General features: G+C 42.1%; 1 protein-coding gene across 9 annotated transcripts in view; it reads left to right on the top strand.

Moving 5' to 3' along the window:
* Nucleotides 1–17,669, top strand: part of EXOC1 (exocyst complex component 1) — a 332,741-nt gene that overhangs the window by 100,949 nt on the left and 214,123 nt on the right. For 5 of the 9 annotated variants that reach the window (XM_086962631.1, XM_086962627.1, XM_086962626.1 and 2 more), the window contains 2 exons: nt 9,073–9,093; nt 13,517–13,704. In XM_086962631.1, coding sequence (XP_086818757.1) covers nt 9,073–9,093; nt 13,517–13,704 — 209 coding nt within the window. The remainder of the gene's footprint in view (nt 1–9,072; nt 9,094–13,516; nt 13,705–17,669) is intronic. The other 4 variants (XM_086962628.1, XM_086962632.1, XM_086962630.1 and 1 more) reach the window with 1 other exon arrangement.

Here is a 17,669-nt window from a genome sequence, read left to right as displayed (position 1 = left end):
CTGATTTTTCTTAAGGTATATTTTTTTTATAATGTGCTAGTTTTCAAATTACTTAAGAAACCATGTCACCCCTCTAACAAAGTTCTTACATTTAATATCTTTCCTGTACTAACTAATACAGCAAAGAAGAGAATTCTAATTATTTCATAAAAAGGGGCCTGAGCATTATTTCATTTGCGGGTTTTATGTAGTGTACCTGCTCCGGAAGCCATTGGAGCGCCTTGCAAAAATATTGAGAAGCAAGTAGTACATATAGCGAACATTAAACAATAGAGCAGCATAAGGTGGCTGATAGATACAGATAACAAATGTGAGCATATAACAGTAAAGTCAAAATATTTGGGAAACAACCTTTACAACGCACTACCATTACAACAAAACTTTTACAACGCAACATCCATTACATCGCATGCCATTACAAAGCAACCATTACAGCGCATGACACTACAACGCATACCACTACAACACGTCATTACAACGCAGTCATTACAACGCTTACCATTACAAGCCATACCATCACAATGCATAGTACCCTTACACTATCCAACACTTACCCTACTGTTGCACCCCCTGGAGTTAGAATAGTATTTTTTACCCCTACACTATCCAACACTTACCCTACTGTTGCACCCCCCTGGAGTTAGAATAGTAATTTTTACCCCTACACTATCCAATACTTACCATACACGCAATGTAATGGTATGCGTTGTAATGGTATGCATTGTAAAGGTAGTTTTTAAATATTTGTTGTAATGGCATGCGTTGTAAAGGTATGCGTTGTAAAAGTATGCGTTGTAACGTCATACATTCAAATATTTAGTTTCAAAATTAATCATAATCATTACTAAATACAACAAACTGCTCTGCAGACCCTATCTGGATTTACAGAATCTAAAAAAGTAGTTATGCGTTGTAAAAGTATGCGTTGTAACGTCATACATTCAAATATTTAGTTTCAAAATTAATCATAATCATTACTAAATACAACATACTGCTCCGCAGGCCCTATTTGGATTTACAGAATCTAAAAAAGTAGTTATTGACAGCAGAATCATCAAACATTTTAAAATCATATGTTTACAATAATTTTAAATGCACATGGAATAAAACAAAAACAATTTATTAGAATAACTGTAGTAAATGCGTGAGAAGTAATAATCGAAGAGAGGTGCTTAAAATGATCCCCGTCTCACTTCCGAATAACACCTTTTAATTGGTAGATAGGTGTGTTTCCTGAGTTGTGTAGCAGCTGCTTAAAAGTAATTTGCTACACTTGACAACACATTTGGGATGTCGCCATGCAGGCACAAGTTCAGTGTCTCTTGGTAACTCTGAATTCCCCACCTAAGAAATAATGGCCTCAACCAATTCCTTTCTGTCACGCTCAAGCTGCATATGCTGGATGACCTTGCCGTGCCCTTGATCTTCCTCACCATCACTTATAAGTCTTTAGTGCAAGGATACTCATTTTACGGCACACCTGACTGTTAGATGGGACCCCCGGTGAACTTCAGTACTGCTCCTGTTTACTGGACTGAGTAATTGCATTCAGAAAATTTTTAAATAAATGGGCAAGCATTTATTTATATACTAAGTGAAATAGAGGAGAAAGAGACTGTACAGTGTCCTTCACCACTTATCTTAAGTAACTCCTTCATGTTAGATGAGTGACCCTTTTCAGAATTGAATAAGCCCAGTTAGTCAATGGATGGATGACAACTGTCTTAAGTTAAATTCGTCCAAGACGGAAGTCATTCTTTTCGGTAACAGTACCGTTGTGGTGCCAGATGAGTTGGGTGTTCTTCCCACACCTGTGAAGAGGTTAAAAACCTTGGCGTCTTTGTGAATGAGAGGCTAACCCTTCAAAGAGAAAGTAAACAAGTTGTTTCTACATCCTTCTACTTCTTGTCAATAATCAAAAAAATTGCTCATTTTCTTCCATATGACCTTCTCAAGACAGTTGTCATTGCATTATTCCTATCAAAATTGCACTATTGCAATGGTCCTTACCAAAACCTTCCCAAAAGATCTTCCAATATTTTCCAAATCCTTCAACCTCCGATGCTCCTAAATGTTCCCAGATTCCATTCCAAAACAGAACATAGTGGCTAATCAGGATTGTTTTAAGAAAAATTAGGGCCCACACAGCCAGTGTGTGCTGCGTGACCCAAAAGTTTTGTATTACAAAAAGTTTATTTTCATTTATAAACCAGTTTCATTAGTTCATCCAAAATGTCTTCAAAGGAAAGATCCTGTCAAAACAGTCAGGTCAAAAACATACATACAATTGTGTGCGCAATATATATACAGGTGTACAGACATTAACAGTAAATACTCAAAAATTTACAACACCAAAATGAAACTTAGTACAAAGTAATTTAATTTAAAGGCAATTGACTTTGAATGTAATTACTTTGTACTAAGTTCCATCATTCATTCATGTTTGAAGACATTGTGCAACAAACATGTTGTCTCCTCAAAATTCAACAAGTGTTTTGCTCGAATATGTGGACGTGTTTTCCTTAGTACATCAGTTGACATCACTAAATTGAGTGGCATTTGTTACAAGTGATAGTTTTTTAATCGTGATTTTAGAAATCGTCATTCGTTGTTCCCCACTCTGACGACAATGACATCAGGGAGCCAATAGGTAAGTCCGTTGTCATGTGCACCCTCTGTGGTTTCTAGTTTTTTTATAAATAGGACCATGTTAAAGTTATTAAAACATACACAAGAGACGTGTTTGTACAGTGCTTACCCAGAACTCTTGTATGTCAAATTGCTCTCAATTTGATAATGAAGAAAAGGGAGGCAAGGTGGAATAAAACAATTGCCTCGGATCACACAGTTTGGTCAGGCAGGGAAGCCAGGATTGAGCCTAGGTTTTCTGGTTTCATATTGTTCAATTCAGCCCTTAGATGGGTATTTCCCACACTCGTTTTACATCAAAAGTTAATACATTGTTGTTAATTCTTGGCACATGATGTTAGAGTGTGGATAGCAAACAGAAGCCACCTGAAGGCTCGGTTTGTTTTGTGTACGACAATCCAAGAGAATCTCGAGCGGAGTCAAAGCCAGGCCTCTGGCTTGGACTTGACTCGAGCCCACATTTGCTCATCCACCTCTTTCATATCATGACTAGTCGACATAGGCATATAAATGGCATGCTTTGACCATGATCACACAAGTTGGTGGAGCAGGAGTACCAGCACAACAGTTCAATCAAGACTCCTTGTTTTAAGGTCCATAATGTTCTTACTGCACAACATTTTAGTTAGTGGGCTCAGAAATAGGGTGTTCTCTCCTCCATTGGTAAAATCAAATGATTGTTGGTTACAGCCCTCTTTTCTTATCACATACGTACAACCAGTGTTTAGGTTGCTTTAAGTTCTTCCTATCTCTATAAGAATAAAAAGGCTCCTTGACATACCACGAGCACAAGGGGAGGCCAAGATGTAAAATGAAAAAATTAAAAAAAGAAGATGCCATTTGGTTTCATAGTTTCCATCTTTCTCATTGCACAACAACTTGGATGTGAGTAGTTCCTTGCTAACATCAACAACCTTCTAGAAAGTGTAGCAGGAACGCCTCATTTTACCATTCTTGGGGATTTTAACTTTCATTTAGAGGCTGATACTGATAACGACACTGTATCACTCCTTGAAGATATGACAGCTGCAGGACTTAACCAACTTGTCTTGGCACCCACTCATATCACAGGACACACCCTGGATGGGATATTTACAAACAATCAAGATATTTCCTATTCCTCACAATTGCCTCTTACCTGGACAGATCATTCAGCGGTACTTTTTGCCATTAGGCTTAACAATCCTAAAGCTCCTCCAGCCAAATCAGCGTTTCCAGTCATGTCCAGGAACTGGAAAAACATCAATATCCCTCATTTATCAGCTACTCTGGCCTCATCATTGGATACTACCGAAACAGACCCAGATATAGCTTCTAATAATTATCTTTTACAACTTAATAATGCTCTAGATGTTTTTGCACCATCAAAAGTCATGTTTCGAAATCGCACTTCGCCCTCAGCCCCCTGGTTTTCTGAAAACCTGCGCTTACAGAGACAATTTTGTAGGAACTTAGAGAGACACTGGCGGAGACATTATAATCTCACAGATAAACTGATATACAAAAGTGCTCTCTATAAATATAAGCAGCAGCTAGTCACAGAAAAGAGTAGCTATTATGTCACCCAGATTGAGTCAGCAGAAAATTCCACCCAAAAACTCTTTTATGTAGTTAACCACCTGACTAATCCTCCTATTCCGCCAGAGAAAACTTCTCAACAGCTGTGTAATTCGCTGGCGGACTACTTTACTGACAAAGTAACCTCCATATTCTCTGCTTTCTCTCCTCAAGCTATGTCTCCAGTGAAATATCCAGTCCCTAATCAATCTCCTAATTCTCCGTCTTTTTCTTTTTTTCATTCAGTCACACATGAACAAATTTCACATCTTGTTACCCCCATTAAATCAGGCTCACCATTAGACCCTTGTCCTCCTTCCATCCTTAACCTCATTCCTGAGGCTATCTTACCTGCAATAGCCACTATTTGCAATAATATGTTTCAGGAATGTTCCTATCCGTCGGTATGGAAAAAAGCGATCATCAGACCCCTTTTAAAAAAAACCTCCCTTGATCCTACAGACCCTGCTAGTTTCAGACCAATTGCATGTTTACCTTTTCCATCCAAAATGTTTGAAAGCCTTAGGAATCAACAACTCTCCGATTTTGTTGATACTCATAACCTATTGGATGATACCCAATTCGGCTTTAGGAGTGCACATGGAACTGAAACAGCGCTTATCAAAGCTGCAGATGAAATTAGGTACACACTAGACAAGGGAGGAGCGGCAGTCCTGATACTGCTAGATTTGTCAGCGGCTTTCGACACGGTCGATCACAACATCTTGATCGACCGTGTCGCAGCCATAGGGGTGAAATACAAAGCCAAGGCCATGATTGCATCCTTTCTATATAACCGGTCTCAAACAGTTAAACTGGGTTCTTTTTATTCATTTCCCTTCCCTGTGGTGTACCACAGGGCTCCTCGCCAAGTCCTACGCTTTTTAACATCTATGTGTCGGACTTGGCGAGGGTGATAAAGGAACATGACATCAGCCTTACCACCTATGCTGATGATACCCGGTTAGTCCTTTCTATACACCGGGACGGAGACAGGGTGGCCGTCAACTTCCGGGAAGCAATGTTGTCCATCAGCTCATGGATGGCGGCCAACTGTCTCAAACTGAATTCCAGCAAGACCGAGATTATTATGTTTGGCAAGTTAGAACCCTGCCGGTCCCCTCAGTGGTGGCCAAGTCAACTAGGCCCCCTGCCAATACCTGTCAAAAAAGTAAGAAACCTTGGAGTCATCTTTGATAATCGGCTTCTTTTTAACCATCATGTAAATAATGTAGTTTCCTCATCTTTTTTCACTTTGAAGAAAATTTAAAAAATCCTACCCTACATATCCACTACGGCGGCAAAAACCCTTATCACCTCCCTGGTATTTTCACGAACTGATTATTGCAATGCCCTTCTCCTCAACGCCCAGGCTAAAGTGCTTAATAAGCTACAGTTGGTGCAGAACACTGCAGCCAGGGTACTGCTTAATATCCCAAAACATCACTCCATCTCCCCATTTATTCACAATCTGCACTGGCTTCCAGTGAGAAGTCGCACAAAGTTTAAGGCCCTATGTATACCTTATAAAGCTATTAACAATAAGGGACCTCAGTTTCTCAAATCAGCATTTAAACCTCCAGAGGCACCAAGAACCCTCCGTTCATCCTCAGCCCATCTTTTGAACGTTCCACCTACAAGAAAGGTCAACTGGGGTGACAGACAGTTTCATAGTGGCTACTGCCAGACTGTGGAAATCACTCCCCCTGTGTATCAAGACCTGCCCCACGCTGCTTAGTTTTAGGAAACAACTTAAAACCTGGTTGTTTACACAATAGATGCTTTAGTTTGTGCAGTTTCTGATCGCTACAGCGCAGAGACACCTCCGGGTATTTGCGCGCTAAACAAATTGCAAAAATAAATAAATAAAATAGTTCTGATTGTAAAAGCTTGGGACTACACTATTGTATAACCTGCGCAGATATTCGAGTCATTTCCCCGCCAGCATATTTTGGCAACATGGTTAAATGTCATGTCTCCTAGTTCCATGGCTAAAACATTCACACTAAACATCTGGTGGTGGAGGTTTGGTGTTTGTGTCCACCGACATCATTGAATTGCACACCTGGTCGGTGGGAGCAGGAGGGGCCTTAATCAAGGATTTGTTTATTGCCCTCGCTGTCTTAACCCCTTTAGCGCGTCGAACATTCCGCCCCAGTGCGGACGTTCGATCGCGCTAACGGGATTCGGACGTCCAACGGTCGTGAGCAGCACCAGCGAGGTAGCGCGTGCGACGACCGTTGGACGTTCGAAGCACGGAAGGGGTTAACTGGGCCTATTATAAGCACTTCTAATGTTGACAGATAAGATACTAAAGGCAAGAAGAGATTGAGAGGCCAGAGATTCTATTTCATTCCAATTCAATAATTAAGATACTTCCTTTGTACACTTGACTCACCAGATGTAGTGATAGCAACCAGAAAAAGCTCACTCCACGGTGCAGTAAAGGGATAACAACTTAGATACAGTGTTACATGGTATTGTAAAATCTATGTTTTTATACTGGAGGCTGATTTTAGAGGACAGTATGGAATAAAACTCCCACAATAACACAACTCACAGACCGCACCATGTGCATCCTTTGCTCCCCTAATCTCACTTTACCCCACCATGCTAACCTAATTGGGGCACTCAATCACACCCTACCATACTCTTTGGCCACTGAGAAAATGTTTGTGAGTACCCATGCCTCAGATTCACCCCATCATTTAAAAACCTTGACTGTGTGCCTAGATTTGCACCACTGCTTAGTAAAACTTAGTGGATGTTCAGATTTGTGTTGTCGCTCATAAATCCTAAATGGTCGGATTTTCCCCATCATTCTGTTATCCATAGCACATATTCAGATCTGCACCATCACTCACTATTTGTCAATACAAGCCAGAATTTTCACAGTCTTATAACCCACCCTGTAGCATTCGATGAATGCTGATCATTGCCCCCATACTTTCCCCACAAGCATCACTTCGCTGCCCCTCAAACTTTTGTCTTGCAGGATGCTGAGAATGAACACATTTTCATGCTAAATACTGCAGGGCTATAGGCACAGAAGTGTGTTGGCGGGCTTTCCTTGCATTTTACAGGACAGTGGACAGTTGGTTTTTCTAAGGCAAATCACAGTAACACTGCTGCAAAGTGCATTGTCTATCCACGGCTAAACTAACAGTTGTCCTGGGTTCAGAGGCATCTCTCATCAGGACAGAGAGGAAAGGTATGCTCCCAGGCCCACAGGACACCGTGGAGACCAGCATTGGCTGCCACTTTCCCAGCACTGTTATATTGCTCATGAATGTTGATGTATTTTAGTTGTTTTTTTGGAATATCGTATATTGACATTTCTGAAATGCTGCGGCGTTTCCTTGAATGGGACAGCACAGGATACTGGTAGGTTTTGGAAGCACGTTACACAGACAGTCATCATTCCAATACATGTGACAAGACAGCCATTTTTCAAATATTCATCTTATATTATGCACTAAAAAACATTTTTAGACAGAATAGTATTTTGTCATATGTCTCACTTTCGTTCCATATACAGACACTAAGCGACCGGGAAGGATAGGTAGTGAGGATTGGTGGAAAGGAATTAAGACACGATAAAATACTGTCGATTATGATGAGATTTGGCATCTTTTAGATTATTATGTTACATTATTCAGAGCAAAGGCAAAGAAGATCATTGGCTTAATACAAGATTATATTGAGAGCCACTAAAGTACTAACATCATTTGAGTCAAAACCTAACATCACACTTGCTCATGTAGCTTTTGAAAAAGACCCTAGAAAAAAAGAGACCTGTTTCACAACAGCAGTTGGAAGATTGAAAGGAAGGAAGGGAGGTATCCCTCTGATCCTGTCTTTGCTTCCACCCCCTTTCCTTGCGAGGTTCCACAATCCACCCAGGCATGAGCTACCAGAACCTCCACACTCCTCGAACCCAGCATCAGGTTAGACTTTTCTTTTGCTACAAACAGACCCTCTGCTAACATGACCGCTTTGTCATCTTTACCATTTTATCATACTACATAGTGGTATTTGTGCCCCGATGTTCTTCCCCAAAAGTGAATAGGTCAATAAAGTTGTTAACCAGTGTTGTTGCTCCACAAACACGATATACCACTTTGACCTCCCTCAAAGCTATTCAAACATCAGTGACGCGTTTTTCCAAGATGTTGTGATACACAAACCCATTTTCAGTGCCTGGTTAGTAATGATAATCTCTCTTTATGGTCCTATCTGTAGGGTTGCACATACTCACCTTCACTCTCACTGGTGCTTGAGTACTGATGCTGTGTTCCCCCAGAGAGAATTGCAGATAGCATGGATATTGCTGAATCCGAGGAGCAGGGATACAATACTGTGGTATTTCGACTTGCACCCATTTCTGCCCCTTGAGAAACAGGGATTTACTTTGGCCGGCGGCTCTTCTGCACTCAGTGCCCCAGTAATTACCCCTTTTCTATGGCTTTCCTGCAGTTCACAAGCTTTTAGCTCATGCAGCGTCCACGTGGGAAACACCAAGAGTTTGTTATTCCTACACCAGTTATACTTACCATTCTCCTAAGTACTTGGAACTCATAATGATGGCCCTTATGTCTTAATTCTCTAATAAATAACATTAATACTGGGCCGCAGTGAAGCATATATTTTCTTAAGATAATTCAGAAATGTGTGACTATGGATTGTCTGCCTTGACAGCAAGTGCTGTCTTGAAATAGCTAGCTGTTTCTGTAACATCTGACTGTGTTTTGAGGATATGCGTTCTAATCTCCAGGCACTTAGTACAATAACTGTTTTGTGCTGCCCAGCTATAATATCCTTTTGCTTACTTTCCTCTGCTCTTTTTTCATACCTTTTGCTCTCCAGAACTGCCTAAAGTTGCTGAAGGTGGGTAGTATCTTTCCTTTCTATTTTTTCTCTGGTAATTTGTCACGTGTGATAACAGGATTTTGTTTAACATTTTAACACCATGCCGTGGTAACTGCTTATCAATTCTTTGCCTAGTTGCTGTGAACGGAAACAGAGATTGTTTTTCAGAAACAAAATGTTTTCGATTACTATTAATGGTGTATTTTCTGCAGGACTGCCAAATAGATCGGTTGCTATAGTCCATATGTTTTCTGTTTGTGATCCTTTTTTTCATATTTAGGCCGCCCTCTGTTTATGAACTGCATTTAAATTTTGAAATGGAAAGTGATATCCGAGGACAGAAAAGTAGTTCTACTACCGCATAAAGCGTTGCATTTTGTTGGTGGTGGATGGAAAAGAAAATCCAGTTTTACATTTTAACTTTTGCAGCACAGGGGTAGCCTAAAGAAGACCATGGTTTACAAAATGTTAAACATAATGTAGACGTAAAGACTTTTTGATTGGTTTAGTCCAGCAAAAGATATACCATTACTAGTAAGGAGGGGTTTTATGTTGTACTGTCGAATTTCAGAATTAAGAAATCCAGTGCTTACTTTTAAAGTGATCATCATATGTTTGCTGTTTCAATAGTTCTCAATACTCAACCAGACAGCAACAAACAAAGGAACTTTCTGGAATACCTATTTTGGGTGATTATTACAAATGTAGATATCGTTAAAGAAAACTATTCTTTTTGCAAACACTGCATGGCCTGTAGATTGTTTTTATGCCATGCCTTTATATGTATTGGATAGTACGACTTGTAGGATCTTTGGTAATCAAAGGAGAGAGTGAATAACTAGAGTAGCTAGTTCGTTTCCCCAAGGGATTATGCAAAAACAAAAGAAACTAGCTACTGGAACAATATACATGTAGTATGTGTCTGCATAGGAAAACCTATTGGTTTTTTATGAAGGCCCTCATCCACCAACCTAGTTGGTGGCATGCTTCATCATCGGGCCCCACCCGAGGCACTGAGTGTGCCTCATGTGTGCTACGACGCCTGATTACAGCGGAGCAGGTTATGTACCGGGAGTGTGCGGTGCTGGTGTGTTGAGTGAGACGTGTAAGGAGGGACTTATGGTCTCCCACGTCCAGTGTGGTCTACTAGTTTCAGCCAGGCCTTTTTTCTTAAACTTGCTTTCATCGGGACCTTTATGTGTGGGGGTGGTACACGGGACTTATATGTTGTCCGTATCCTGTATGTGTAGCACACACTAAGGTGCTAGAAATGTGAGAGGTGTTTCCTCTCAGTTTGTACCTGTGGAAAACAAAAGGGGACAAGACAGGACAAATACATGGACACTTATTGGGTAAAAACACGTTTGTTTAGGCACATCGTATTTGAGGCGGAGCCTGGTGCCTAACATGTGAGCCGACAAACCGGCAGTGATTATGCGATGGTGTCGGTTTGTGCCATTTGCCTATATAGATATTTATAAGTTGGAGGTGCTAGTACATAGGGGCGGAAGGAGCAAATTGCTTTGGTGGTTGAGGAGAAAAAAAGTTGCGATGTGAGGGCTTACTTCCTAACTAAAAAGGACAAACTCCAAGGGTCTCTGCCGGGGGTGCGAGACTCTTATGCACTCTGGGGTTAGAAGGAGAAAAAACATATGTGAACAGTTGGGGAGACTGATCGTCGCTGCAAGCGGTAAGGTATGCGCACTCAGGTGTAGCCAGAGGCAACAACTTGGTGGCGGTACCGCGAGCGAGACCCGGTCTCCACACTTACTTGGCATGCGGGGCTCTTGTGTGAGTAGCGTTATTACATAAGCCTAGTAAAGGGAAACAGAAAGCGTAGTCATGTTCCCTGAAATATCTAGAGTGGGAGGAGGTGATTAGTCTAAAAGTATTTGGGAATGCACAAGGGGAATACTGGCCGGTATTGTAGCGAGTGAGACGGCTGACGCTGTGTCAATGGAGAAATGGATGGTACTAAGGGATGAGCCCGTTAACTAAGTACGGGAGGGAACCTTCACTGCATGGTCAGTGTATTGTCACGCAGACAAATCAGGTGAGGTGTTCTCACTAGGCAAGGCAGGATTGATAAGTCTGCTGCCCTAAATGTTGACGGGGCGGTTAATTCATTGCTACAGGTGTTGGGTATGGTCGAGTGGTGTGTCACAAGGGCGTCTAGCACTGGTAGTGCTTACTGTCGTCTATAGGGCAAGTGGTTACTACTATGATAGGGGGACATGGTGAGCCCATCAAGAAGCGATACATTGTTTGAAAGGCGGACCGGGGGTGGTTGCCTGCTGAGGATATTCCATGGAATATAATCATACAGTCCCCGGGTATGGGCTGACAGCCTGTAAATCTGGCGTTGTTCTTTGGTGAGGAGTGTCCTTTCATTGTCAGTGGGGTGGACTGGTATTTGTTCGATGACAGTCAATCGCATGTCGTTGGGTGTGCGCCCTGCTAGTAGATAATGGTCCATTAGTCTGCTGTTGGTCTCCTTACATCGGATCATACTCCTGTGTTCCGTGATCCTTGTCCGTACTTTTCTAGTGTTCATGCCCACGTATCTGAGTTTGCAGGGGAACTCTATAAGGTATATTAAGTAGGTGGAGTTGCAGTTGGTGTGTTTTAGTTGGTGCTATGTTTTCCTGGGTTCCAGATCAAGGGTTATACTATGTTCTGTCAAGTGACAGCCGCTGCAGTCACCGCAGGGGTAATTCACAGTTACTTTGGGTAGGCCCCATGCTGTGTAGCGTGGTTCTCTCTGGGGGTGTGATGACCCTGGGGCATGTGGACACTAGATGGTCTTTCAGGCTGCTGGATTTCTTGTAGGCGAATAGAGGTTGCGCCCAATTTCTGTTGCCAGTATTCAGGATCCTCCAATATTTGCGGATTATTCTGGCCACATGGTTTGAAATGCTGTTGTATGTTGTGATGCATGTTAGAGGCGTTGTGCTCTCTGGTCGTACTCGTTCCTCAAGCAGAGCGTCTCGGTTCTGGTCCCTGGCGCGTTTCTTGGTGATGTGAATTATTCTTTTGGAGTATCCTCCTTCTTGTAGTTTTGAGGCCAGATCAGCTGCTTGTTTATTGTGGTCTTCGCTGGAACTACAGTTGCATCGTAGCACACCTGAGGCACACTCGGTGCCTCGGGTGGGGCCGAGATGAAGCATGCCACCAACTAGGTTGGTGAGTGAGGGCCTTCATAAAAAAACAATCTGTTTTCGCATGCAGACACATACTACACGTATATTTTTCCATTAGCTAATTTCTTTTGTTTTTGCATGTAGGATCTTTTATTTAGTTTTTAGGGTCTGCAAATCCTGTACACCTCTGTTCCAGGTTCCAATTAAAATGTTTTTTTCTTTCAATATCGTTTGGCCATTTACTTCACTCTTATTTTGGTTGGAGTTTTTCGTAATCAAAACTCCTGTTTCTCCCTTAGTCTAGTGGATAAAACATCAATCTAGCCAAATAATTTTGTGACGAACCAATAGACTTTCTGTGCAACACTGGTATTTGCTCAGTGCTTGCATTTGTACCTTGCGCATGTGTGCAAAGTTCCAGTTAACGCACCCCATGCCTGGCGAAAACATGAAACATTTGCACATATCTACCAATTCCAAGATTTTAAAATTGAGTATCCGTTATTTACTGCACTCTGGGGAAACTGTATAAAGAGTGTGAGCAGTTTTCACCTGCTTATGAGTGTGCACTCATTGTTTCCCTGAAGGTGGTGAGAACTGACGTCCTTGTATTCTGGTTGTTTCATTTTGAATCATTTTCATCAATATTAAAACATTTTTTTAAACTTTTATTGTTCATAATTTCTGGACGTGATGTATCCATAGAAGCATTTTTCATTTTTTTCTCTTCATTTTGTTACATTCACGGTCCTTGCCTTCATGTAGCCGTGCTATAAAGACATAACATCTGATAGAATTCACATTTCAGAATTAATTATACTTATGTATGAATCCTATGCCCACTTTCTTCAAGTTATTTTTATTTTCCCAACGGAATAATGTGCATGTTTAAACTCACCTGAAGTGTTGGTTCCAATACCCATAGTCATAAGGTTTTCAAGACATTTATTTTGCATAAGAAAGAATTAAATGTGAGGTAAAAGATAGACACAGACTGTCAGAAGCACGGCATACAGCAGTCTCTATTGGGTAAATTGAAACCTTTTCAGTATGTCTAGCAATCTTTAGTGTCAGAGCCACCAAATTTTCCCAGTTAGAAGTGCTGTGTGTAGAAATGCTTGTGTGCCCTTTTTCTTTAGAGTCCAGCTTCCTGTGCCTCATATTAGATTGCTAGAAATAATGAATTGTGCTTTGGAAAATGATAAATCAGGCTTATTCCAAACTGCACTTTTTATATATTCATTAGTTCTTTGTTAAAATTTACACTGAGTTTTAACCTTTACATTTTCCTTCTGTATAAGAATCCGAGCCAAGTGGTGAGAATCAGAGTGTCGCAGGAGGGGATGAAGAAGCAGTGGACGAATACCAAGAGCTAAATGCCAGGGAAGAACAAGATATTGAAATAATGATGGAGGGCTGTGAGTATGCCATCTCGAACGCTGAGGCATTTGCAGAGAAGCTTTCCAGAGAGCTGCAGGTGCTAGATGGGGTAAGTCTGAATATTCATTCATGCATGTATTGAGGGCTGTTCTAAATATCACCGTGGTCTTAGCTATGTCTAGATGAATTTAATATGAATGCAAATGAGGGGTCTTTAAATTACTTTTCCTAAAAAAGATTAGATTGATATCACAGATGACCATTACAATTCACTGTACATGTTGTGTAGTGAATTATGACCATTCATTCTTTTGAAATTAGGACTTTTATCATGTTAGGAAAGTAATTCTGTGTATAAAACAAGTTCTAAGCTTGCTATTCCAGTCTTCTGCACCTAAAGATTTGGTATAGTCCTTCCAACGGTTCCACGTATAATTCTTTTGAAAAATATTTTATTGTTATTTTCTGAAGAGTACAAGACATTCAATAATGTAAAGATGAACACTCAAAATTATGTTTGTAACAAGTAGTGATCATTTACAAACCTTAAGGTTAAATTAAATTGACACTTTGGGTGAGAGGGATCCCATTCAATCTTGACACCCAAATATTTGCATCTATCAGAATGGACACAATTTGAAGGATCCGAGATGGTGTTAGACCTCAGTTTCATGAGGCAGTATGTCCCAAGTTAAGGCATCTCCCAAAACATCTAAATATCAGGAAAAACAATGAATTACGTAAAAGGCCTACCCAATAACTGAGTTTAAGTTAGTGGAATAATTACAGAATTAAAAAGTAAGTAAAATAAAGGCTCTAAATTAACAGGGCAATACCGAGAAATGCAAAATCAAAGACTTGATGAAGTCCCAAATGGGCAGCAAAAGAAAGAGTGAAAAGGACAGGCTCTCTAGTAGAACAGGAAAATCTCTGGCTCCACCCAAAATCAATTAAAAATAAATAAATATATATTTTTAATTGAGATTTTGTTCAAAAAACAACCATGAGAATAAATTAAAAAAAAGATGGAGCAACCACAACAATACTGTTACAGTGTGCATATTATGAATTAGTCCACTGTGTCAAGTCCCAAAGCCATATCTGCGACACAATAAGAGCAACATCCCACATCCACTGTATCTACTCCAGGCTAGATTATGTGTTCCTTAGTTAAGGCCTTATCAGGGACATTAGAGAAGCAACAATACATCCCATTCTCATCTCTGATCATGCCCCAGTGCAGTTCTCCCTGGAATGGAACAACCCCACAGCCACATATAGTCACTGGTTCTTCCCTGGTGGGCTAGTCCGGGACAGAACAATTATGATTCAAAGAATTAGTGATATTGTGTGAGTACTGGAGGCAGCTCAAAGATTGCTCATCCCCCTCCTGAATGACACAGGCAAAAGTCTGTGTAGGCAAAAGTATGTTATCACCAGGACTGGTTTATATAGGGTGCTGTAGGGCTCATCTCTACAGCCAGTACTTGTTGAAATGCATGTGCATAACTCCCTACTTACACTGCAAGAAGAGGCAAGCCAAACAGCCAGGTTTCAAAGTTGATTCCACAGAAACACCACCAAAGAACACAGTAAAGGTCTTCAGAATCATATTTGACCAGTAACGGTCAAGCAAGTAAATACAATCATTGGGCTAATCATTTACAATATGAAACTTATGGCAAATAAATTCCCTTTTGTAAGAAAAATGTTGTACACTACTAGGAGCTACACTTGATTATTGCTGTGCCCTGCACCCCAAAGCGCCAATAGCCAATGTTTTTTCTTTAAGAACAATTTTTTATAATTTTCTGCATACAGCATCTTGCATGACAGAAGGAGCATCAAGAAATGGAAACAAACCATTAAAGTTGAGCACCTGTTTATTTATTACTTAATATTGCCAATAAATCTGGTATTCGTCTGCATGGACAACGTTTGGTGCATCCTTTCTTGAAGAGGCAATTAGCTCGTCAAAAGCTAGGGTTACAGGCAAGGAGGAGCTTTGCGCGCAATCAAGATGGCCGCGTGAGCACAGGGCTCCCGAGACCCTCGTAACCTCCCGCATATATCCTGCAGACTATCCTGATTCTCATATATGTCTCCGTGAAGACGAACCACTGGGGAGGTGAAAACTGCAACCAGAACCCAGATCGGACCCCGGGAGCCGGAGTTGTGACTACTGGAAGATTGCGGCCGCCTCCGTGATGTCCAGCTGTGGAGTTGGCATGGTGCCCGAGAAGTAGTCGAACAACATCGGCCTGAGGTGGCGGGGACGACCGGTCTGGCCCACTTTCACTTTCGTTTTCGCCTGCTGGAGAGACCAGATACTGTGAGGGCCCCCATCTCGCTGGAGGTGACGGTCTTGTCTGGTACTCAAGTGTGAATATTTCACAGATGGACCTGCCTTGAAGAGACATTTGAGCCATGTTTTTGGGCTGATTCCGCACTTCTGCTCGAGGAACCTTAGAGATCTTCATCTTTCTACTTTGTTTGACTGTCTTGGATCGACCAACGTCGATTGCTGCCGGGCATAGCCTACCACTCAGCCTCTTGATTGCGCTTTTATCCCCCCGCCCCAGTTTGGAATGATATTACTGACTTTCACGATGGCGGGGAAGCCGGAGGGGGACAAGCAGAGGTCTAAGACCACTCGGCGGGGTGGCTATACCCAAACCAACATCATGGACCGCTATGCCCAGGCTAAGGTGTCACCTAGTGGAACGGGTAAGTCGCTGGAGGGAACGAGACATCCACCGATCTCAGCGGCGGAGCATACCCTGCAAGACGTCATGGTCGCCATCGATGGGATCAGATCGTCCCTCCGGAAACAAATGGAGACTCTCGCCCATAAACTCGACACTGTGGCGATTGATGTGAATTTGATTCGCAAGGACCTAACGAAAACCAACGAAAAGGGTAAATCGTCGGATATTAAAACCTCTGGTCTGAAGGACGACGTCGTTGAGATACAGACGGAGGTTCACAATTTGAGGGCCTCCAATGACCTCCTTGGGCGTCGTCTGGTGGAGGATTTTGAAGGGAGGTCTAGGCGAAACAACGTCCATATCATATGGGTTCCGCAGAAGGCGGAGGATCCAGCAGCTGATCTTTTTGTGGAGAACCTGATCATGAATCACCTTGCACACAAGGGGCTGCGTAATTGTTTCACTGTGGAACGGGCTCACAGAGTTCCGGGCGGAAAACCTAAGACGGGTGCCCCACCGCGGCCTATGATAGCACGGATTTTTAACTTCAGTGATAGAGCCGCTATCCTGCAGGCTATGCTTTCCCATAAAGTTTGAGAACACTACCATCAGTTTTTATCCAGACTTTACCCAAGCTGTTCAGAAACAGAGACTTGGTTTTCTTGGGGTGAAAAGGAGACTCTGTGAGATGGGCCTCAAGTACGCCATGCTTTTTCTGGCCAAGTTGCGCATTGAACATGCAGAGCGGACTTATTTTTTCGACAGACCAGACGTGGTGGCCGACTGGCTTGATACTCTTCTGGCCCATCATCCGCAGGACGGGCAGAGCGGTGGTGCGGAGGGCGGATCGATGGACCAGGAATAAGCCTTATCATTGACTGGTTCCTAGGGTATTCTGGAGGTTCCGAACTGTGGTGCAATAACTGTGTAATATGATTCTGTGAGACATTTCGGGGGTTGCGGGTCTATTGGGGGGTCGTTTTCCTCCTCAGCTTGACTTTCTGTAGATTAGTTTAGATGTGGGGGCGACAGGCACACTGCACGTTGGGGTGGCTTTCTGGTATTATGCAGGGGTGCAGGGTGGGGGGTTTTGTAATGGGCTGTTGGTGGGGGAGGAGGGAGGTTCTGTTGTTTTTTCAGTTTCGTTTTCCGCAAGGCAATGTATTGCAAGACTTTCTGATTGAAGCGCTGGTTTCTTCTTGGGGTTGGATTTTCTTCCTCGTATGGGATGGGGAGTAGGAGGTTGAGGCTTCTGAGCTGGAATGTGAATGGTTTGGGAGATAGGATAAAGCGTGGGGTAGTGCTGCAGCTGTTAAAATGTCATTCCCCAGATGTGGTCCCACTTCAGGAGACTCACTTGATAGGA

This window comes from Lissotriton vulgaris, chromosome 3_1 (genome assembly GCF_964263255.1).
Source record: "Lissotriton vulgaris chromosome 3_1, aLisVul1.2, whole genome shotgun sequence".
NCBI classification, from domain to species: Eukaryota; Metazoa; Chordata; class Amphibia; order Caudata; family Salamandridae; genus Lissotriton; species Lissotriton vulgaris.
Note: the sequence above shows the minus strand (reverse complement) of the source record. Positions and strands in the feature narration are given on the sequence as shown.